The sequence below is a fragment of the Lithobates pipiens genome, unplaced genomic scaffold, assembly GCF_037356315.1.
Source record: "Lithobates pipiens isolate NorthernLeopardFrog02 unplaced genomic scaffold, aLitPip1_a1.2 Scaffold_55, whole genome shotgun sequence".
NCBI classification, from domain to species: domain Eukaryota; kingdom Metazoa; phylum Chordata; class Amphibia; order Anura; family Ranidae; genus Lithobates; species Lithobates pipiens.
Window position 1 is genome coordinate 2,093,146 of NW_027507877.1, and position 24,711 is coordinate 2,117,856.

Below are 24,711 nucleotides of genomic sequence, written 5' to 3' on the forward strand. Positions count from 1 at the left end.
AGCTCAGTGAGGTTGGATGGAGAGCGTTTGTGAACAGCAGTTTTCAGCTCTTTCCACAGATTCTCGATTGGATTCAGGTCTGGACTTTGACTTGGCCATTCTAACACCTGGATAGGTTTATTTGTGAATCATTCCTTTGTAGATTTTGCTGTATGTTTGGGATCATTGTCTTGTTGGAAGATAAATCTCCGTCCCAGTTTCAGGTCTTTTGCAGACTCCAACAGGCTTTCATCCCGAATGGTCCTGTATTTGGCTGCATCCATCTTCCCCTCAATTTTAACCATCTTCCCTGTCCCTGCTGAAGAAAAGCCCAAACCATGATGCTGCCACCACCATGTGTGACAGTGGGGATGGTGTGTTGAGGGTGATGAGCTGTGTTGCTTTTACGCCAAACATATCGTTTTGCATTGTGGGCAAAAAGTTGGATTTTGGTTTCATGTGACCAGAGCACCTTCTTCCACATGTTTGGTGTGTCTCCCAGGTGGCTTGTGGCAAACTTTAGACGAGACTTTTTATGGATATCTTTGAGAAATGGCTTTCTTCTTGCCACTCTTCCATAAAGGGCAGATTTGTGCAGTGTACGACTGATTGTTGTCCTATGGACAGACTCTCCCACCTCCGCTGTAGTCCTGTGCAGTTCATCCAGAGTGATCATGGGCCTCTTGGCTGCATCTCTGATCAGTCTTCTCCTTGTCTGAGCTGAAAGTTTAGAGGGACGGCCAGGTCTTGGTAGATTTGCAGTGGTCTGATACTCCTTCCATTTCAAAATGATGGCTTGCACAGAGCTCCTTGGGATGTTTAAAGCTTGGGAAATCTTTTTGTATCCAAATCCGGGCTTTAAACTTCTCCACAACAGTATTACGGACCTGCCTGGTGTGTTCCTTGGTCTTCATGATGCTCTCTGCGCTTTACACAGAACCCTGAGACTATCACAGAGCAGGTGCATTTATACAGAGACTTGATTACACACAGGTGGATTCTATTTATCACCATCAGTCATTTAGGACAACATTGGATCATTCAGAGATCCTCGCTGAACTTCTGGAGTGAGTTTGCTGCACTGAAAGTAAAGGGGCCGAATAATTTTGCACGCACCACTTTTCAGTTTTTTTATTTGCTAAAAAAGTTTAAAAAATCCAATAGATTTCGTTCCACTTCACAATTGTGTCCCACTTGTTGGTGATTCTTCACAAAAAATTAAAATTTTCTATCTTTATGTTTGAAGCCTGAAATGTGGCAAAAGGTTGAAAAGTTCAAGGGGGCCGAATACTTTCGCAAGGCAATGTACAGTAACCTAAGTAGCGAGTTCTCTAAATATCCCTAATAAGAAATAGTTACATATAAACAGGCAGCACAAATTACTGTGTAAACAGGAAAAAGATTATTCAGTGCAAAACAAGTATAACCACTATTGTTACTCAATTGCTCATAAAGAAATATATATAATTAAGCGTGACAAAATATAATCAAACAAATCACCCAGCGTATACTAAGAGTCAATATTATAAGATAAATGTCCGTGAAATTCAAATCTCTCAAAATAAAAACAGTCCAATGAATGGTGTAGAATCAAAACCAGGTTAATCCAATTGGATAATCTTCCAGCACACCGCTGTGCTCGTGCCTCCACTCCCCTTGTTCAAGCACACTCACCCAATAGATTTGCCTCCCACACTCGTGTTCGGCTTAATACGTGTAGCGGCCGTAACCCTTGGCAGGGCGACCTTAACTTTTGAGCTTACCGGTTACCTCCGCTTGGCTTGTTCTTCCTGGTCTAATGGTTCCCAGAGTTATTACCCAACACTTTGGACGCTGACACCATAAAAGTCCTTTAGAAAAGGTTTTTATTTGCAGGGGTAACATCCAACAACACAGTCTCATATGGGAACAGAGGGCAAGGGTGGAGAAACTCAGGTACCTTGAACTGCTAATATCAGAAAGTCTCTAATACCACCCAGAGAGTAGCCACTCGCAGCTGGGCGCTTCAAGGCTGAACAAATCTCTAGCCAGAGATTATGGCAGTCAGCACTTTGATCCAGAACTTGTGAAATCTTTGACCTTGAGTAACTTGTAACAGAAAGTGAACAGGAACCTTTTTCCTCAGTACCTGGAACGTGCTCTGTCTCCTTGGCAGTACTGGAAAAAGCGTGGATTCGTGGATTCATCAACGTCCTTCACAACTCAGAAACCAGGCACTTCTTGGGATTCCAACTTGTTGGCCCTCCTCCGAAGAGCCCTCCCCCAGTTGCCTACACTAGCTACGGTGCCCCTCCAAGCCGAGAGTACACCCGGACACCTTGAATCCTCCCTCAGTTACTGCGCCTCGGACCAGCCGGTTCCGAGACTCGGGAACAGACGGATCCCTACCCCAGACCAGGCTGGTCTATTGAGGTTAGCCTACTGAAGCATGCTGCGCGGCGACGAACGCTCCCGTGACCAGGACCCGTCGCGGGGATACCCCGCTCCAGAATCAGGAATAGACCGCTAGGGCCTCACGAAATGAACTACGGACACGTGACCTCAACATCTTAAGTACCCTTCCCCAGACTCCTCAGCGGGGCCCTGTGCATCCATTGATTGGCTCCGCGAAAGCTGATACCCAAACCGTCCAACCAGGCCTGGTTCTGAGCTACTGCTTTTCATGTATATATTTTTTTTCTGTCTCCAAATATACTCATGGAGAAATGTACCGTTTTGTTAATGTTGGTGTCTCCAACTTGAGAAATGCAATGGAAAATGGAAAGGGGGTGCCACAACATGGAAAGTCTACTTCCCACAAAGAATCCTGTGTAAGCTGGCAGGATTTTAAAAGAAACAAAGAAAAGTATACATCCATTATGGAAGGCCTAAGTAAAGCCCATACCAGAGAGTTGGAAGAAAACCGCCATTATACTAATACAACAAACGGTGTGGACACAGACAGACTTAGCACCACATCCCTAAGTAAGTAAACAAATACGAAGACGGGTGGAAAAGGGGTTAAGCAAGAACCCCGGGACTTTTAAGGTGCTATATGTGGTAAATAGATAATGACAAAAATATACGTCATAAAAAAAAAGCACACTTTTTTTTTTATTTCGATAACAAAATTACAAAAAAAATTACATCAGCTACATTTCGGCCTAACCACCTCTGAACCTCCTAAGATGGTTCCTCTCCCATGCGGTGACACCGACATACAGGACAACAATGCCAACCCTCCACCCCCCCTCCAGCCTATCTCTGCTGATGTGAGTACACACCAGGAGCTCCTGGCTTCTCTCACTCCCCTCTGGTCAACACTCCTAATAGCTTGGCTGATGCCATGCAGGCTTCCCCCCCCCCCCCCCCGCCTCACCATTCTCCTGACCTGGCCCAACTATTGAACAGATTCTCAGAGATGTTAGCAACAGGTCTGGCACAAAATGCTATGCCGATAACAACTTCCATCAAGGCAGATTTGCAAAGTCTGGGGGCTAGAATGGACATAGTAGAACAGATTGTGGATGATTCGGCTGCACATACTAACCAGAACTCTAAGTGCATACAGTCCATGCAGGAGCAGCTTGAAGATTTGGAAAATAGAAGTAGACACTATAATTTCCACATCAGAGGCGTGCCCGAGTCCACCACAGACATTCAAAGCACAGTCAAGTCCTTTATTAAGGATATCATCCCTGATATTCCCCGATATTCCGGACCACAGGGCCTTGCAATCCCCCCGCCAGGATAGGCTCCCCCGGGGTATCTTAGTTAAGCACCACTACTATGGGATAAAGGAGAAAATTATGAAAAGATCTCAAAACCGGGACAATCTGGCCATACATGGCAACAAAATCCAAATCTTCACGGATATCTCTCCCACCACAATTCAAAAGAGGAGATCCCTCAGACCCCTCCTGGATATTCTCAATCAAAACCTGATCAAATACAGATGGGCTTTTCCCTTTCGCCTGCAGCTCCAGTTTAAGGAAAAAAACTACAGCTTCACCAACTTCCAGAATGGGGAACGTCTTCTCCTGCATCTTGGGCTCATCTCTCAGGATCTTTCTACCCACCAATCGGAGAACTGCCCAAGCACATCCAAGAGGCCCCCTCCGAACAGCCCCTTGACCCCACTGTGGGTGAAGCAGCAAACGAAGAGACACCATGATTCTGTACCTCCGAAGTGATTCTTTGGAATTTTGACCCTTGGGAACTTGACCCCAACCCCTCTGTTCCAGCTGGATCCTAGGAGGAGGTGACGGACTTCTCAGCACCCCTCCGGTCCTTCTCAGGACCCTCTGGACTGGCCTTTCCCAGAAGGGACCCCCCTCTTTTTTTTTTTTCCTGGAAAGACTGCTTTGATCCTCCCCACTCCAGTGTACTCCCCCAATTTGTCTACTCCCCTTCCCCCCCCTCCCTCTCCCCTTCCCAGGTTACTGCTATCTTCATGGGGCTCCAACAGAGTGAGTTGGGATCTTATCCCAGGTTATTTAAGATTACCAAGACAATGCGGGGCTCCGCCCCCTGCTCTACTAGCTTTGCTACGATTCTCAGATTTGCCCCCACAGATATTTTTTGCCCTCTGCGGTCTTTTTTTGGGGTTTTTTTAGTGGGGATCGCCTTTCTTTGTGGTGCTCTCGAATCTGTGCATTTTTCCATTTGTACTTTACTTGTCTAATTATGTTGTTTTCTTTCAACTTAGAACTTTGTATATTGGAACATTCACACATCCCCTGAGGAAGCAAATATCTTTGCGAAACATGTCGGGATAATGTGTGTCTAATACAAATACCGCTGTATTACATTACTTGCGACCACCAAAGTTTTTACATGCTGTATATATGTTAATGAATTTTAACCTTGATTTCAATAAATATTAGATATATTTTTTAATTTTCTCCTTTGTCTAACTAGCATGTTATAATTAAATTTACTGTTGCACCGCGAAAATCCCTCTGTCCTTGTTTTCTCTTTCACTCATGCAATATTTTTTAGGATGTGGTGCCTTTCTTGTTGGGTGTTCGCTATGTTGTGTTGAACCATCGCCCTTTTTTTTTTGAATTACTGAGTTCACTTTCGAAGAGTATACCAGAGATTCAGAAGCAAAATTTTACACACCTGAATATTCTGATGTTCGTAGGGAGGACACCAATTTAATGTCTTCCAGGTTATGCCATGAATCAGTGTTGGAGGCATATCTATTCAGCTGTACTTCCAAGCCACTAAGAGAAGAGAAAATAGACAATGATTATTAATACTGGTCATGGATGGATAATGCTGGTACACAGAAGTATCTACCTAATAAATACTACACAGTGTCCAGCCTCTCCCTGCAGATCTTTTATTTGAAGGGTCAGAACTAACAGACCATAGGACTACAGCCAATAAACCAGACATGCCAGGTAACAGCCATACCGAGGCTTAGACACCAGGAAAGTTCAGATGAAACCTTGTCTTGGGCAAAAAGATTGCCTGGTTATGGCCCTAAAATTCCTCAGAGAAGAGCACCAGATGGTATACGAACCATATTTTTTGACACACGTGCACTCCAAAAAAACTGTTTTGTAAAATATGTTAGTTATTGTTAATTACTATTGTTGTGGAAAATTTGATTGTATAACATTTTATTCTAGGATATGTGTTTTATAGATTGTCATCTGTCTACCTGTGTCCGGTTTGATCGAGGATCGCTCTAGCAGAACGTACTTGGGTTAAATCGAGACCAGTGGTAAAAAGTCAGTATGAAAACCTTCTCATGGGATTTGAGACGTGTTCTCTGTGGATGTTTGTTGGCTTGTAGGTACCAAGCGCAATGCGCTGGGCTTCTTGCCTTCAAATGAATATGGGCATTAGAGAAGCGAAGTCTACATAATGAGATAGACATATTATTTTATCTCTGTGTGGCTACGTTATCCTTTTTGGATACATATCTGCTTTAATAAGAGGACATTGGTATCTGCCTTGTTGTTATACTAGTACCGTATGTTAACAACACCAGTAGCAATGTCCCCGCAGATTGTCTCAAGCTTTTAAGAATCATAATGAGCTTACCCCATACTGTTTACTTTGAAAGCACTATGGTCTGTGCTCCGTACTGACTAAAAGAGGGTGTGTGCATTTCCTCTTGTGAATGCCCTCCCCTTTAATGTATGTCATTTCCTGTGATGTCATTTTCTGTACTAAGGAAGTGCCTGCCTGTTGGGGGCAGGACTTCCTGTTTGTCATTCTTTGGGAGATAATAAAAGGCGATGTTGAGCCCCGGGGGGGGGGGGGGGGGGGCAGAAGCATGGAACTGAGAACGTAGAAGGATGGTTGAGTCTGTTCATTGGGATGAATGTGTTGGAAGGTAAGCCTAAAGCATTATATCATTAAGACGGAAATGGGTGCTTATTGGAAGCACAGCAGTAGATGGGGCTATGTTGATAGCATACAGCCAAATTTCTATGACACTATGAAGACATTATGAATTGTACACTTAAAATTAAAAGGGGTTTGGACTTTCCCCTCCATTCTCTCCCTTAATTTGCCCCTCCACCTCCCCCCCCCCCCATCTCTCTTCTCCCATTGGCTTTCCCTTTTTCCCCTTTTTTTTTTTTTCTTTCAATGATTTTTATTGAAATTAAGTTTTATCAATAACAGGGTTCACTGTGATACCCATTTTGTTCACAATCATGTTACAGTTGTGGATCTCAAATTAGTGCGAAAGAAACCATATGTATTTCTATTAAAACACTTATCAACAAACTAGTGAATCCTAGAATAACCAACCTTCTCTTTCCAAGACTGTTCATTATATATCTGACTATCGGCCACTGAGGATGTTAGGAATCATATATCTGTAGCAGTGGGGGGTTAATTAAATCAATTATATGGAACCACACTAGTAAGGGCATTATTGCCCTATAACAAGATGGCGGAACCTACCTCGGGTACAAACGGGGATGAGATCCCAAACTGAATCATAAGGTTGGGGAACCAACTAAAGAAGGATAAAATGCCTGATATTGGCCTAATTATAAATAATATTTTAAAGGTAGAGGTATTATTGATTATAGGGAAGGGGCTAGTTTGTAAATAGGGAAAGGTCGGGTATGCACTTCCAGGATCAAGATGTCGGCTGCATCACTTCCGGTGGCATAGTAACAGGTAATTGGGGGCATTATAAAAAGGGGGGTTTGGGAAGGCTCCCACAGCTTCCTGACGACGCTCAAATGCGAAACGCGTAGGAGTTGTAGGAGACATACGGTCTTTGAATACAAGCCAGGAACAGGTCGGTCCAGTGGAGGGAGATTAACACCACCTGCGGAATATCAGTGGCTTGCCCGATTTTAGAAAGGTTTTCTCATTGCTGGAAAGGCTTGGTGTCGGCCAATAGACACATTGAAATGTGAGTGCAATACGTTTTTTATTAATTTTTCCATTAAAGTTAAAACGGTTTTACACTATATTGGTCCCATTTAATTTTGTATGAATATATGGACGTTGAGGAATTGCTAACGGGAGGAATGCATTGTGGATTGGTTATCCGTTGAATGAACCGAAGGCTTACTGATTGGGGACATCTGGTGAGTGGCCATTCTGCTTGGTGACGGTGGCACAGTTTTGGTTGTTTTAGTTGACACAAGTGGACTTTTGATTAGAAGATGAATGGTGATTAAGACGGCACAGTTGGAGCAATCGAATTAAAATATCACACAATAAGGACGCCATATTTTTTGCAATTATATATTTTGGATAATATGGGGGCACAGTGATTATTTAGTGAATATAAGTATTATTAAGCATATTCTATTGAGAAGGGGGTAGTATAAATAGTGAGTGGGAGGTGCAATCCCCTAAAGATATACATATATCTGACAACACTATCAATGACCTGTACATCACACTATAGAGAAACCGTCGCGAGGTAGAATCCGGTTATCCAGCCTGGAATCGTAGCAGATTTTTAATGGTTAATGTATGCTGGTTTGGATAATCCGTGGAGCCCACTATCACATTAATGGGAACCCAACCATGGGAACAAAATAGCCCTTTGTGTAAAAGGAAAAAAAAAGGAAACAGAAAGGGGGGTGAAAGAAGAAAAGAGATGAAAGGTAAAAAGGGAGAAAATAAGGCAGGAGAAAAGAGGGAAAGACAAAAAGGGAGAAAAGAGAGTGTATAGACGATCTCCATGCTCCAGACTACTAACCCCCCCCCCCCCACGGCAACTGAAGATATCTAACCCAGGAGTTCCATATCTTTTCAAATCGGTTCTGTTGGTCTCAGAGAATACTAGTTAGTTTTTCATTTATCATGATCCAGGAAATTTTGTTTTTAACCACTTGCTGACCAGCGCGCGACGATGTACGTCGACAGAATGGCACGGTCAGGCAAATGGGCGTACATTTACGTCCCTTTAAATTTGCCGCCCTGCCATCGGGAGCGCGCCGCCGCGCTGGTCGGGACCCCCGTGAGTCCGGTCGCGGGACCCGCAGACTCCATTGCCGCGGGCATCCCCGCGATCGTCTCACGGAGCGGCCAAATGAAGAAATGCCATTGTAAACAACATTTCTCCATTCTGCCTAGCAACTAGTGACGCTGATCTCTGCTCCATGTGATTGGAGCAGAGATCAGTGTTCACTAAATGAAAGCCCAACCCCCCCACCGTTAGTAACACACCCCTAGAAACACTTAACCCCTACACTGCCACCCACTGGTTAACCCTTTCACTGCCAGTGTCATTTACACAGGAATCACTGCATTTATATAGCAGTGATTACTGTATAAATGACAATGGTCCCAAAAATGTGTCAAAAATGTCCGATGTGTCCCCCACAATGTCGTAGTCACAATAAAAATCGCTGATCGCCGCCATTACTAGTAAAAAAAAAATAATAAAAAATTATTAATAAAAATGCTATAAAACTATTCCCTATTTTGTAAACGCTATAACTTTTGCGCAAACCAATCAATAATCGCTTATTGCGATTTTTTTTACCAATTGGCCTAAACTGAGGGAAAAAAAATGTTTTTTTATATATTTTTGGGGGATATTTATTATAACAAAAAGTAAAAAATAATGCGTTTTTTTTCAAAATTGTCACTCTGTTTTTGTTTATAGCGCAAAAAATAAAAACCGCAGGGGTGATCAAATACCACCAAAAGAAAGCTCTATTTGTGGGAAAAAAAGGACGTCAATTTTGTTTGGGAGCCACGTCGCACGACCGCGCAATTGTCAGTTAAAACGACGCAGTGCCGAATCGCAAAAAGTGGTCTGGTCTTTGACCAGCAAAATGGTCCTGTCTGCAAGTGGTTAACTAGCCCCAGGTTTATCTGAGGGGTTTTCCACGCTCGTGCTATGGCAATTTTAGCTGCCAACCAAATAAAAGAAATGAGGGACCTGGGATGCTTAGGCAGGTCATTCGAGAGGTCAGAGAATAGGGCTGTTTTAACATTTTTAGATATATTAACTCCGGTCACCGAGTATATCAAATTAAAAATTCTTATCCAAAATCTGTTAACTTTTGGACATGTCCACCAGGTGTGGAACACTGTGCCCACTTGACTGCATCTGGGTGCATTTTAGCTATCCGCGTCGGGACCAGGTACCATCGTGACAGTACCTTGTAATTGGCCTCCACGAGGGAGGTGTTCACAATTCCCCTGTGCACCACGGTCGACCATCTGGACCAAACATCTTCTTCAATCGTCTCCCTCCCAAGTCCGCTTCCCAAGCTATTTGGTAAGAGAGCTTAGAGCCCCGGTCTGATAGCAAGGCATACAACTCTGAAATGCTTCCCCCGCGTCCCAGGCGCTTTGAGGCACTTCTTTTCATAAAGTGTTCTAGAGTTGATATCTCCCTTGCCTTGACCAACTGATTGAATATGGTGGATAATTTGAGAGAATCAAAATGTCTCTGTCAAGGGCAAATTCGAATGTGTCTCGAAAGTGGGAGAGTTTTTTCTGATGCCTTTATGGTCTAATAAAATGTGCTATCCTAAGTAGGCCTTTGTTGGTCCACCAAGCAAACTGTAGCGGGTGCTGTCCTGGGGGGAAATGCGGGTTTCCAAAGATTGGGGCCACTGGGATATGTGGTGACCTCAGAGGGTAAACTTTGCACATCCTATCCCAGAGGTCCATTCTCCCTTTTTTTTTTTCTATCTTTTGCTTTACCCTTATGTTTTCACCTTTTATTACCTTTCCTTTTACTCTGAAAAAAAAAGGATTTTTTTTCCTGAGACAGTTGCAGAGGAGTGCCATGATCAGGTTTAATATTGGTTCCCCTTTACACTTGGGAAGATATAATGATATTGTATTCAACATACAATCACCAGGAGTACCTTATGCAGGATTCATTCTAGATTTGTATGTTGCTATTGTTTGTTCTACATAGTTCTTACATGATGTTTTGTATATCCTTTACCTGTATCATTCTGATATTATGCAACATGTCTCTCGAATAGGGATGAGCCAAACACCCACCCGGTTCGGTTCGCACCAGAACCTGCGAACAGACCTAAAATTCGTACGAACTTTAGAACCCTATTAAAGTCTATGGGACTCCAACGTTCACAATCTAAAGTGCTCATTTTAAAGGCTAATATACAAGTTACTGTCCTAAAAAGTGTTTGGGGACCCGGGTCCTGCCCCAGGGGACATGGATCAATGCAAAAAAAAAAGTTTTAAAAATGGCCGTTTTTTCGAGAGCAGTGATTTTAATAATGATTAAAGTGAAAGAATAAAAGTGTAATATTCCTTTAAATTTCGTACCGGGGGGGGGGGGGTGTCTATAGTATGCCTGTAAAGGGGCGCATGTTTCCCGTGCTTAGAACTGTCCCTGCACAAATCACAAATCACTAGCAGCTATAATGAATTGTCGGCTCCCCGTAATACAGAGAGCAGTCATTGAAAGTCATTGATAAAAAAAAAAAAAAAAACAATTGCGTGGGGTTCCCCCCAAATTCACTTACCAGGCCCTTCAGGTCTGGTATGGATATTAAGGGGAACCCCGTGTCAAATTTAAAATAAAAAATGGCGTGGAGTTTCCCCCCCCCCCCAAAAATCCATACCAGACCCTTTATCCGAGCACGCAACCTGGCAGGCGGCAGGAAGAGAGGGAGGTTGCCTGTCACATGTCCCAGATGACTGATGGGAGGGAGGGGGCAGAGCTGAGCCCTTCCTGTGCCGAGGGGAAGTGATGTCACCAGCCCAGGCACTGAACAAGGCAGACTACGAGGGACCCCCTAGCAACAGGCATTTAGAGGCGAGTTAAAAAAAAAAATCCAAATGTTTTTTATTTTTTTTATGAAATTTAATTTTTTTTTTTGTGTGCAGCACCACTTGAAGGAGAGAGTTGCAGTAATCAAGGCAGGAAATAATCGAGGAGTGAACGAGTTGCTTTGTGGTGTCATTAGTCAGGAAGGGTGGAATTCTGGAGATGTTGCGGAGGGGAAGGCGGCAGGATTTAGCCAGTGATTGGATACGGGGGCTGAAGGAGAGGTCAGAGTCTAGGATTACACCCAGGACCCCGGCGTGTGTGGAGGGACCAATGGTTGTCTTGTTGATATTAATGGTGAAGTCACGGGAGGGGGGGGAGGGGATCGTGAAGGAGGAAACATAAGAAGCTCAGTTTTAGAAATATTGATTTTAAGGAAGTGATGTGACATCCATACTGATATGTCATTCAGTAAGTTGGAGATGGAGGGGGTGAGTTGAGGAGTGGAGAGATGGATCTGGGTGTCGTTGGCATAGAGGTGGTACTGATGTGATGTTATGTTAATATTTGACAGTGCCTGGTATACATGTTTGTGTGAAATAATTCCATGATTTTGTGCTATTTACGTGTCTTTGAAAAGTGTGGTTTGAAGGACTAGTCCAATGCTTTTCCGGGAGCTGCAATGTGCTCCGGGGCCCCTCCCCTTCCCTGAGTGCGGGAGATCGGGCAGGTTCTTCCCAACGCGCATCCTCTCCACGCCTCCTGCGCTGGACGTATGACATCATTCCTTGACGTTGTCATGCCGGCGCATGGTTTACATCAGTTCTCACACCAGGAGGGAATTTTTAGTGCCGATGCCCAAGAGGTTCCCTACCGCTCAGGTTGGACACCCTCCCTAATTGGCGCTTGCGTGACTCGGGGAGAAACCCGTGGCCACACAATTGCTATAAATACCACCTTGTTGAGGACTACCTACACTTATGGGCATCTCTTTTTTTTTTTTTTTCTCTGGGTCAATCTGCACATTGACCATGTCTATGCCATGTACTATACAACACGAGTTATTCTATCTGGTAAAAATTGCTTATTGCTTTTTATGGCTATTCATCACCTTTTAGTTACTCTCACTTTCAGATATATATATATATATACTCTTGTATGGGTCTCTATTCTCTCTATTATTTATTTCTCTTCAGACACACGTTGTACTCATACACCTTTCTGGTTACTCCTGGGCTTCATTTTGCCCTAGGTTCCAAATATACAGTCAAGTCCATAAATATTGGGACATCGACACAATTATAATCCTTTTTGGCTCTATACACCACCACAATGGATTTTAAATGAAAAAAAAATAAGATGTGTTTTAACTGCAGACTTCCAGCTTTAATTTGAGGGTATTTACATCCAAATCGGGTGAACGGTGTAGGAATTACAACAGTTTGTATATGTGCCTCCCACTTTTTAAGGGACCAAATGTAGTGGGACAATTGGCTGCTCAGCTGTTCCAATGGCCAGGTGTGTGTTATTCCCTCATTATCCCATTTACAAGGAGCAGATAAAAGGTCCAGAGTTCATTTCAAGTGTGCTATTTTCATTTGGAATCTGTTGCTGTCAACTCTCAATATGAGATCCAAAGAGCTGTCACTATCAGTGAAGCCATCATTAGGCTGAAAATACAAAACAAACCCATCAGAGAGAGATAGCAAAAACATTAGGTGTGGCCAAATCAACTGTTTGGAACATCCAAAGAATGCACCGGTGAGCTCAGCAACACCAAAAGACCCGGAAGACCACGGAAAATAATTGTGGTGGATGATCGGAGAATTCTTTCCCTGGTGAAGAAACTTTTTACAACAGGGGTGCCCAACCTTTTAAAGAGTAAGGGCCACTTACTTGGTAACCAATCGAGGGCCACAATGAGTGGAGCGGGTGGATGACAGGTTCATGTCCACCCTGCATATGCAGAGCCGACACAGACATGCCTCACTCTAATCTATGGGCCTTCCGATCTGATCTGCTATGATGGAATGGGACGGATCCCCCCCCCCCCACACTTTCTGCTTTTTTTTTAGTGGACTGGAGTGGACCGGATTGGAGGTAGGTGGGTGTATACATCTGTGGCTCAATAGAGGTGAATGGAGGGTCCGATTGGGGACCAATCATGCCAAATGGGCCTAATGCTGCTTTTACACTGACGTGCTGTGGTTTACAAGTGTAGTGCAGTACACCTCTGGCTTTTCTGTGGGTTAGCTGCACTTTGCCTTAGACTTCTATTATATCCTGCAGGTGTGGTGCACTTTCTGAAATCTCCCCACACCTGCAGCTAATAACAGAAGTCTATGGCTCAGTGCAGGTAACCCACAGGAAAGCTAGAGGTGTTCTGCGCTGCACCTGCGGATCAGTTTGAAAGCAGCCCAGTAACCACTGCAGAAGAGATATGCCCATATATACACTGTGATTTTAGTAATAAACTTACCTTTAATAACAGTCTTCCATTCAGGTATCACTGGCTGAGTGCATTTGGTATCACTCTGCCTGTACCAGGAGGTGGCGTTATACAGGAAGCATCTATTTAGGCAGCTCTATAGCCACTTGCTTTCTCTACCGCCAGCTTCATTAACAACACTGATGCTCTGGGGTGGCGGCTCAGCAACCCAAGATATGGGCTTGCCAACCCGCCATCAGAGAGCAGGATGTCGAGGGCCACATCAGAGGGCTCCGTGGGCCACATGTGGCCCCTGGGCCACTGGTTGGGCACTCCTGCTTTACAACAATTGGCCAGATCAAGAACACTCTCCAGGAGGTAGGTGTTATGTGTGTCAAAGTCAACAATCAAGAGAAGACTTCACCACAGTGAATACAGAGGGTTCACCACAAGATGTAAACCATTGGTGAGCCTCAAAAACAGGAAGGCCAGATTAGAGTTTTCCAAACATCTAAAAAAGCCTTCACAGATATAGAACAACATCCTATGGACAGATGAGACCAAGATCAACTTGAGTGATGGGAAGAGGAGAGTATGGAGAAGGAAAGGACCTGCTCATGATCCAAAGCATACCACCTCATCAGTGAAGCATGGTGGTGGTAGTGGAATGTAGTCCCATCGTAACGAAATTACGCCATCACGTTCCGAAAGATCTGATTTTTCGACAACTTAGTCCGACCGTGTGTATGCAACAGTTTCGGACAAAATCCGACGGATTTGGTTGTCGAAATCTCCGACCCGTGTGTACAAGGGGCATAGATGGTTTGAATCTTGGCCGGACCCTGCTGAACCGGCCCGAGATTCAAGCCGTTCATGGCTGGCTTTAGGGGATTGGAAAAGCAGACAGCCTATAATGAGTCAGTAAACCCCCTCCCCCCCCCAATTTATTTTTGTTTGCGATCTCTAGCCGTTTGCTTAAGCTTTAATTAATGCACATTTCCGTTATTATTAATTACCTCCAAGTGTGCATCCTCCACCAGTTCCCTGTATACCACCTGTTCAATGCCCGCTTTCTCATTTTGGAAGTGACGTTTCATGGGCACTAGACAAGATATCCATGTTTTCTACAGACTAGTAGCTTATATTGTTTTTTTTTTATTTTGCTTTAGTGTACTGAATCAGTGGCAGGCAATTCGATATCAATGTTAATTTTTATATTGTCTGGAATTTCTTTGCAGTGAAATAGATGCTTGTTACATACGTGGAACTTGATGTATAAATAAAATCGGCCTGCTTCTTGAAGGAGTAATGTTCGTTCGGAGGCAGGTTCTTTGGATCATCGTCTGCTAAATCAATGCAACGTGGGACACCTTCCGCATAAACCTTCCACCTACATAATAGAATATTATTATTATTATTATTATTATTAAAGGTACAGTTACTGGAACCAAGTCAGCGTTTAGTTACAAGCAATTCTAAAGTAGCGGATTTAACCCCTTCATGACAAAGCTAAAAGGAATCTAAATAACTAAATGCAGTTTTGCAACTTTGACATGCGTTTTTTGTAAAAAAATTTACACATTAACTATTTACTGCATCCATATGAACTATACCTTGTTGTTTTTTTTTTTTTTTTGTTTTTTGTTTTTCAGGACAAATTGGGCTTTAATTTGGTGGTAAATAATAAGTTGCATCTCCCGATTTTTTCTTTATTTTAATTTTTTTTTATCATAGAAAACTGGTACAAAATAGTAAAACAAATCATTTTTTTTTAACCACTTCCTTACTGGGCACTTAAACCCCCCCCCCCCCTCCCTCCTGCCCAGACCAATTTTCAGCTTTCAGCGCTGATGCACTTTGAATGACAATTACGCGGTCATACAACACTGTACCCAAATGACATTTTTTATCATTTTTTTTCCCACAAATAGCGCTTTCTTTTGGTGGTATTTAATTACAGCTGGGAGTTTTATTTTTTGCTAAACAAACAAAAAAAGATGCAAAATAAAAATAAAAATAAAATCATGTTTAATAGTTTGTTATAAAATTTTGCAAACAGGTAATTTTTCTCCTTCATTGAAGTGCGCTGATGAGGCGGCACTGATAGGCTGCACTGGTGGGCACTGATAGGCTGCACTGGTGGGCACTGATAGGCATAGTTAAGGCGGCGCTAATAGGCACAGATAAGGCAGTACTGATGGGCACAGATAAGGCGGCACTGATGGGCACAGATAAGATGGCACAGGTGGGTGGCACTAAGGGGCACTGATAGGTACCACTGATAGATGGGACTGATGGGCACTGATAGGCATAGTTAAGGCGGCGCTAATAGGCACAGATAAGGCAGTACTGATGGGCACAGATAAGGCGGCACTAATGGGCACAGATAAGATGGCACAGGTGGGTGGCACTAAGGGGCACTGATAGGTACCACTGATAGATGGGACTGATGGGCACTGATGGGCGGCACTGGTAGATGACACTGATGGGCACGGATATGTGGCACTGGGCTGCAGAACCGCTGTTGAGGCAGATTGTGGGTGGCACCGTGGGCACTGCTGGGTGGCACTGTGGGCACTGCTGGGTGGCACTTACGGGGGGCACTTACTTATTCCTGAGGGGTGCAGGTGGGCACTGGTAAGCTGGCCGTGATCGGCTCTTTTTTTTTCTCCTCGCGCTGTCAGCACGAGGAGGAATAATAGCCGATTACCGGCTCCGTTGTATCACATGATCAGCTGTCATTGTCTGACAGCTGATCACGTGATAAGGGGTCGGGATCGACCCCTTGCTCGGATCCGTGATCAGGCGAGTCTCATAGACTCACCGATCACAGAGCACGCCTCGCGCGCCCCTCAGGGGGCACGCAGGCCGCTCATGCAGGGGACGACGTCAATAGACGTCGTCCCGGCAAAGGAGGTCCGCGCTGTAGCCGTCATTTGGCTATAGCGCGGATCTCTACTGGTTAAAATCAAAATCTGTATATTTCTTTCTATTACCATAACCCACCACCCAAGAACAATCCAAAATTAAATTTTCCTGCTCCTGATGATTTTAACGATATCTCATATATGTATATTTTGTTCTTGTTTGTACCCCATAGTAAGACCCAGAAACAAAAGTGTGCATTTTGCATTTGCATTTTTTTTTTTCATCCTGTTTAAAACACGCTAAAAACGAACTGACACTGATACTAAATTAAAAAAAAAGCTTTTTTTAAAAAAAAAAAATAATAATAATAATTCTACCTAAAATACACAGACCTGAACTTTGAACCCAATCTTTGACTGTGGCCATGACCTTTGACTCTATCCTTGGCCAAATCTCTAACTCTGACACTTACTTAAAGAGGAAGTAAACCCTGATGAGTTTACTTCCTCTTTGATTCCCTGCAAAGGTAAAGCATAATGGACTACTATGCATCGCATCGCATCGCATCGCATCGCATCGCATAGTAGTCCTTTATGTGTCACTTACCTGACACAGGAGCCAGCGAAGTCATCGCTGTCCCTTGGAGTCCGCCGCATCCATCTTCTCGGTGGGTCTCGCAGCTCCGCCACTGTCATTCGGCGAAGCTGCGATGACGTCACTCCCACGCATGCGCCATGAGCCAAGATGCACGGCATTGCACGGCATCTTCGTTATCAAGGATGCCACGCTCAGTGCGCCTGCGCGCCGCTGTCTACGGCGCATGCGTCGTAGACAGCGGTGCCCATCTTCGTGCAAATATCTCCTAAACCGTATAGGTTTGGGAGATATTTCTTGGACCTGCAGGTAAGCCTTATGCCGCGTACACACGACCGGACTTTTCAACATCAAAAGTCAGACGGAATGATTCCGGCAGACCATTCGATCCTGTGTGGGGCTGCAGCAGGCTTTTGATTTGCAAAAGTCTCACAGACTTTAGAAACGGAACATGTTTCAAATTTTTCCGCCAGAACTCCGCCGGACCCAGTTCCTACCGAGAAATACGTTCGTGTGTATGCTAGTCCGACGGACAAAAACCGACAGTAGGGCAGCTATTGGCTACTGGCTATGAACTTCCTTATTCTAGTCCGGTCGTTCATCATCACGTTCGAATCCGTCGGACTTTGGTGTGATTGTGTGTGGCCAAGTCTGTTCATTCGGAAAGTCCATCAGAACTCTGTCAGAACTTCCGTCAAAAGTCTGTCGGACCTAGCCCCTCAAAAAGTCCGGTCGTGTGTACGCGGCATAAATCTAGACTTACCTGTAGGTCAAAGTGGTTTGTAAGGGTTTACAACCACTTTAAACCTTAACCACTTGGGGACCGAGCCTCTTTTTTTGAGATTTGTTGTCTACAAGTTAAAATAATTTTTATTTTTTTGCTATAAAATGACTTAGAACCCCCAAAACCTTTTATATATATTTTTTTTTTCAGACACCCTAGAGAATAAAATGGTGGTGGTTGCAATACTTCTTTTTGTAACACTGTATTTGCGCAGCGGTCTTACAAGTGCAATTTTGTGGAAAAAATTCACTTTTTTAAATTAAAAAATAAGACAACCGTAAAGTTAGCCCATTTTTTTTTTCTATATTGTGTCATACAGGCTTCTGATGGGGATTACAAGTGGCCATTTTTAAACACATTATACAGATATAGTCCAATATTGTCACCATCAAGAAAGTTACCCTGAGAAATGCCATACAGCCATCATTAGAACCAGTGCATAATACACCAGACATGTGCAATTCGTCTTGTTAGGAATAGAAATTCAGCCCAAATTTTTGGTTGTTCAGAGATTCAGAAGTACATAAATTTTTAAATCACAATAGTAATGAATTTCAACTAATCCAAAATAAATCATAACCAACAATGAGATTCATTTGTTTTATTTGGATATAAAGTATGACATAACTAATTAAATCAGGATCCATTTTGTTTTTCTGTTGCATTAACATTTTTCACTATTATAAAAATTGTAAAAAAAAAAAAGAAAAAGTACTACATATAAAATAGAAACATATTGCAATAAATACAGCAAGGTATAAAAGTGAAATGCGATGATGATTCCTACTTATTGTGTTTGGATTGGATGGATGGGGTGTGGTGGATCCATCTCTGAATCATAACATAATGAATGAATCTGAAAATAATTTCATTCCATTGATTATTTCAGATCCATTCATTTTTTTTTTTAGTTTGCATATATTTTTCATTACTATAAAAAAAAAAAAGAAATCAGCTGCTTCCATTTCTCTTTGTAGGTTGGACTAGCAGAGATTACTCAAAGTGCATACAGAAATAATCTCCTGAAATAAAATATTGAAACATTAAAATGAATATAGCCAATCTCACAAAACATACAAAATGAATCTGAAAATACAAAAAGAGAGAAAAGATTTGACATAGAGAGAAAAGATTTGACATAGAGAGAGAAGATTTGATTTAGAGAGAAAAGATTTGACATAGAGAGAAGATTTGAGCAGGGGTCTCAAACTGGTGGCCCTCCAGCTGTTGTAAAACTACAAGTCCCATAATGCATTGCAAGGCTGACAGTTACAAGCATGACTCCCATAGGCAGAGGCATGATGGGACTTTAAGTTTCACAACAGCTGGAGGGTAACCCGTTTGAGACCCCTGACATAGAGAGAAAAGATTTGATATGGAGAGAAAATATTTGACATAGAGAGAAAAGATTCGACACAGAGAGAAAAGATTCGACATAGAGAGAAAAGATTCGACATAGAGAGAAAAGATTAGACATAGAGAGAAAAGATTTGACATAGAGAAAAAAGATTTGACATAGAGAGAAAAGATTCGACATAGAGAGAAAAGATTCAACATAAAGAGAAAAGATTCGACATAGAGAGAAAAGATTTGACACAGAGAGAAAAGATTCGACATAGAGAGAAAAGATTTGACACAGAGAGAAAAGATTTGACATAGAGTGAAAAGATTCGACACAGAGAGAAAAGATTCGACACAGAGAGAAAAGATTCGACACAGAGAGAAAAGATTTGACATAGAGAAAAAATATTTGACACAGAGAGAAAAGATTTGACATAAAGAGAAAAGATTCGACATAGACAGAAAAGATTTGATATATAACGATTAGACAGAGAGAAAAGATTCGACACAGAGAGAAAAGATTTGACACCGAGAGAAAAGATTTGACATAGAGAGAAAAGATCTGATTTAGAGAGAAAAGATTCGACATAGAGAGAAAAGATTCGACACAGAGAGAAAAGATTTGACATAGAGAGAAAAGATCTGATTTAGAGAGAAAAGATTCGACACAGAGAGAAAAGATTCGACACAGAGAGAAAAGATTCAACATAAAGAGGAAAGATTCGACATAGAGAGAAAAGATTTGACATAGAGAGAAAAGATTTGACATAGAGATAAAAGATTCGACATAGAGAGAAAAGATTTGACATAGAGAGAAAAGATTCGACACAGAGAGAAAAGATTTGACATAGAGAGGAAAGATCTGATTTAGAGAGAAAAGATTCGACATAGAGAGAAAAGATTTGACACAGAGAGAAAAGATTTGACATAGAGAGAAAAGATTTGACATAGAGAGAAAAGATTTGACATAGAGAGAAAAGATTCAACACCGAGAGAAAAGATTTGACATAGAGAGAAAAGATCTGATTTAGAGAGAAAAGATTCGACATAGAGAGAAAAGATTCGACACAGAGAGAAAAGATTTGACATAGAGAGAAAAGATCTGATTTAGAGAGAAAAGATTCGACACAGAGAGAAAAGATTCGACACAGAGAGAAAAGATTCAACATAAAGAGGAAAGATTCGACATAGAGAGAAAAGATTTGACATAGAGAGAAGATTTGAGCAGGGGTCTCAAACTGGTGGCCCTCCAGCTGTTGTAAAACTACAAGTCCCATAATGCATTGCAAGGCTGACAGTTACAAGCATGACTCCCATAGGCAGAGGCATGATGGGACTTTAAGTTTCACAACAGCTGGAGGGTAACCCGTTTGAGACCCCTGACATAGAGAGAAAAGATTTGATATGGAGAGAAAATATTTGACACAGAGAGAAAAGATTCGACATAGAGAGAAAAGATTAGACATAGAGAGAAAAGATTTGACATAGAGAAAAAAGATTCGACATAGAGAGAAAAGATTCGACACAGAGAGAAAAGATTCGACATAGAGAGAAAAGATTCGACACAGAGAGAAAAGATTCGACATAGAGAGAAAAGATTTGACACAGAGAGAAAAGATTTGATATGGAGAGAAAATATTTGACATAGAGAGAAAAGATTCGACACAGAGAGAAAAGATTCGACACAGAGAGAAAAGATTCGACACAGAGAGAAAAGATTTGACATAGAGAAAAAAGATTTGACACAGAGAGAAAAGATTTGACATAGAGAGAAAAGATTCGACATAGAGAGAAAAGATTTGATATATAACGATTAGACAGAGAGAAAAGATTCGACACAGAGAGAAAAGATTTGACACCGAGAGAAAAGATTTGGCATAGAGAGAAAAGATCTGATTTAGAGAGAAAAGATTCGACATAGAGAGAAAAGATTCAACACAGAGAGAAAAGATTCAACATAAAGAGGAAAGATTCGACATAGAGAGAAAAGATTAGACATAGAGATAAAAGATTTGACACAGAGAGAAAAGATTTGACATAGAGAGAAGATTTGAGCAGGGGTCTCAAACTGGTGGCCCTCCAGCTGTTGTAAAACTACAAGTCCCATAATGCATTGCAAGGCTGACAGTTACAAGCATGACTCCCATAGGCAGAGGCATGATGGGACTTTAAGTTTCACAACAGCTGGAGGGTAACCCGTTTGAGACCCCTGACATAGAGAGAAAAGATTTGATATGGAGAGAAAATATTTGACATAGAGAGAAAAGATTCGACACAGAGAGAAAAGATTCGACATAGAGAGAAAAGATTCGACATAGAGAGAAAAGATTAGACATAGAGAGAAAAGATTTGACATAGAGAAAAAAGATTTGACATAGAGAGAAAAGATTCGACATAGAGAGAAAAGATTCAACATAAAGAGAAAAGATTCGACATAGAGAGAAAAGATTCGACACAGAGAGAAAAGATTCGACATAGAGAGAAAAGATTTGACACAGAGAGAAAAGATTTGACATAGAGTGAAAAGATTCGACACAGAGAGAAAAGATTCGACACAGAGAGAAAAGATTCGACACAGAGAGAAAAGATTTGACATAGAGAAAAAATATTTGACACAGAGAGAAAAGATTTGACATAAAGAGAAAAGATTCGACATAGACAGAAAAGATTTGATATATAACGATTAGACAGAGAGAAAAGATTCGACACAGAGAGAAAAGATTTGACACCGAGAGAAAAGATTTGACATAGAGAGAAAAGATCTGATTTAGAGAGAAAAGATTCGACATAGAGAGAAAAGATTCGACACAGAGAGAAAAGATTTGACATAGAGAGAAAAGATCTGATTTAGAGAGAAAAGATTCGACACAGAGAGAAAAGATTCGACACAGAGAGAAAAGATTCAACATAAAGAGGAAAGATTCGACATAGAGAGAAAAGATTTGACATAGAGAGAAAAGATTTGACATAGAGATAAAAGATTCGACATAGAGAGAAAAGATTTGACATAGAGAGAAAAGATTCGACACAGAGAGAAAAGATTTGACATAGAGAGGAAAGATCTGATTTAGAGAGAAAAGATTCGACATAGAGAGAAAAGATTTGACACAGAGAGAAAAGATTTGACATAGAGAGAAAAGATTTGACATAGAGAGAAAAGATTTGACATAGAGAGAAAAGATTCAACACCGAGAGAAAAGATTTGACATAGAGAGAAAAGATCTGATTTAGAGAGAAAAGATTCGACATAGAGAGAAAAGATTCGACACAGAGAGAAAAGATTTGACATAGAGAGAAAAGATCTGATTTAGAGAGAAAAGATTCGACACAGAGAGAAAAGATTCGACACAGAGAGAAAAGATTCAACATAAAGAGGAAAGATTCGACATAGAGAGAAAAGATTTGACATAGAGAGAAGATTTGAGCAGGGGTCTCAAACTGGTGGCCCTCCAGCTGTTGTAAAACTACAAGTCCCATAATGCATTGCAAGGCTGACAGTTACAAGCATGACTCCCATAGGCAGAGGCATGATGGGACTTTAAGTTTCACAACAGCTGGAGGGTAACCCGTTTGAGACCCCTGACATAGAGAGAAAAGATTTGATATGGAGAGAAAATATTTGACACAGAGAGAAAAGATTCGACATAGAGAGAAAAGATTAGACATAGAGAGAAAAGATTTGACATAGAGAAAAAAGATTCGACATAGAGAGAAAAGATTCGACACAGAGAGAAAAGATTCGACATAAAGAGAAAAGATTCGACATAGAGAGAAAAGATTCGACACAGAGAGAAAAGATTCGACATAGAGAGAAAAGATTTGACACAGAGAGAAAAGATTTGATATGGAGAGAAAATATTTGACATAGAGAGAAAAGATTCGACACAGAGAGAAAAGATTCGACACAGAGAGAAAAGATTCGACACAGAGAGAAAAGATTTGACATAGAGAAAAAAGATTTGACACAGAGAGAAAAGATTTGACATAGAGAGAAAAGATTCGACATAGAGAGAAAAGATTTGATATATAACGATTAGACAGAGAGAAAAGATTCGACACAGAGAGAAAAGATTTGACACCGAGAGAAAAGATTTGGCATAGAGAGAAAAGATCTGATTTAGAGAGAAAAGATTCGACATAGAGAGAAAAGATTCAACATAAAGAGGAAAGATTCGACATAGAGAGAAAAGATTAGACATAGAGATAAAAGATTTGACACAGAGAGAAAAGATTTGACATAGAGAGAAAAGATTTGACATAGAGAGAGAAGATTTGATTTAGAGAGAAAAGATTTGACATAGAGAGAAGATTTGAGCAGAGGGTCTCAAACTGGTGGCCCTCCAGCTGTTGTAAAACTACAAGTCCCATAATGCATTGCAAGGCTGACAGTTACAAGCATGACTCCCATAGGCAGAGGCATGATGGGACTTTAAGTTTCACAACAGCTGGAGGGTAACCCGTTTGAGACCCCTGACATAGAGAGAAAAGATTTGATATGGAGAGAAAATATTTGACATAGAGAGAAAAGATTCGACACAGAGAGAAAAGATTCGACATAGAGAGAAAAGATTCGACATAGAGAGAAAAGATTAGACATAGAGAGAAAAGATTTGACATAGAGAAAAAAGATTCGACATAGAGAGAAAAGATTCGACATAGAGAGAAAAGATTCAACATAAAGAGAAAAGATTCGACATAGAGAGAAAAGATTCGACACAGAGAGAAAAGATTCGACATAGAGAGAAAAGATTTGACACAGAGAGAAAAGATTTGACATAGAGTGAAAAGATTCGACACAGAGAGAAAAGATTCGACACAGAGAGAAAAGATTCGACACAGAGAGAAAAGATTTGACATAGAGAAAAAATATTTGACACAGAGAGAAAAGATTTGACATAAAGAGAAAAGATTCGACATAGACAGAAAAGATTTGATATATAACGATTAGACAGAGAGAAAAGATTCGACACAGAGAGAAAAGATTTGACACCGAGAGAAAAGATTTGACATAGAGAGAAAAGATCTGATTTAGAGAGAAAAGATTCGACATAGAGAGAAAAGATTCGACACAGAGAGAAAAGATTTGACATAGAGAGAAAAGATCTGATTTAGAGAGAAAAGATTCGACACAGAGAGAAAAGATTCGACACAGAGAGAAAAGATTCAACATAAAGAGGAAAGATTCGACATAGAGAGAAAAGATTTGACATAGAGAGAAAAGATTTGACATAGAGATAAAAGATTCGACATAGAGAGAAAAGATTTGACATAGAGAGAAAAGATTCGACACAGAGAGAAAAGATTTGACATAGAGAGGAAAGATCTGATTTAGAGAGAAAAGATTCGACATAGAGAGAAAAGATTTGACACAGAGAGAAAAGATTTGACATAGAGAGAAAAGATTTGACATAGAGAGAAAAGATTTGACATAGAGAGAAAAGATTCAACACCGAGAGAAAAGATTTGACATAGAGAGAAAAGATCTGATTTAGAGAGAAAAGATTCGACATAGAGAGAAAAGATTCGACACAGAGAGAA

The 24,711-nt window shown here is 41.4% G+C and overlaps 1 protein-coding gene across 1 annotated transcript in view; it reads right to left on the reverse strand.

Annotated features, from left to right (window-relative positions):
* The window catches only part of LOC143957711 (hydroperoxide isomerase ALOXE3-like), a 181,562-nt gene that overhangs the window by 98,832 nt on the left and 58,019 nt on the right, over positions 1–24,711 (reverse strand). Inside the window, exons 4-5 of the mRNA XM_077467406.1 lie at positions 14,848–14,976; positions 5,083–5,186 (exon numbers count right to left, since the gene is read on the reverse strand). Coding sequence (XP_077323532.1) covers positions 5,083–5,186; positions 14,848–14,976 — 233 coding nt within the window. The remainder of the gene's footprint in view (positions 1–5,082; positions 5,187–14,847; positions 14,977–24,711) is intronic.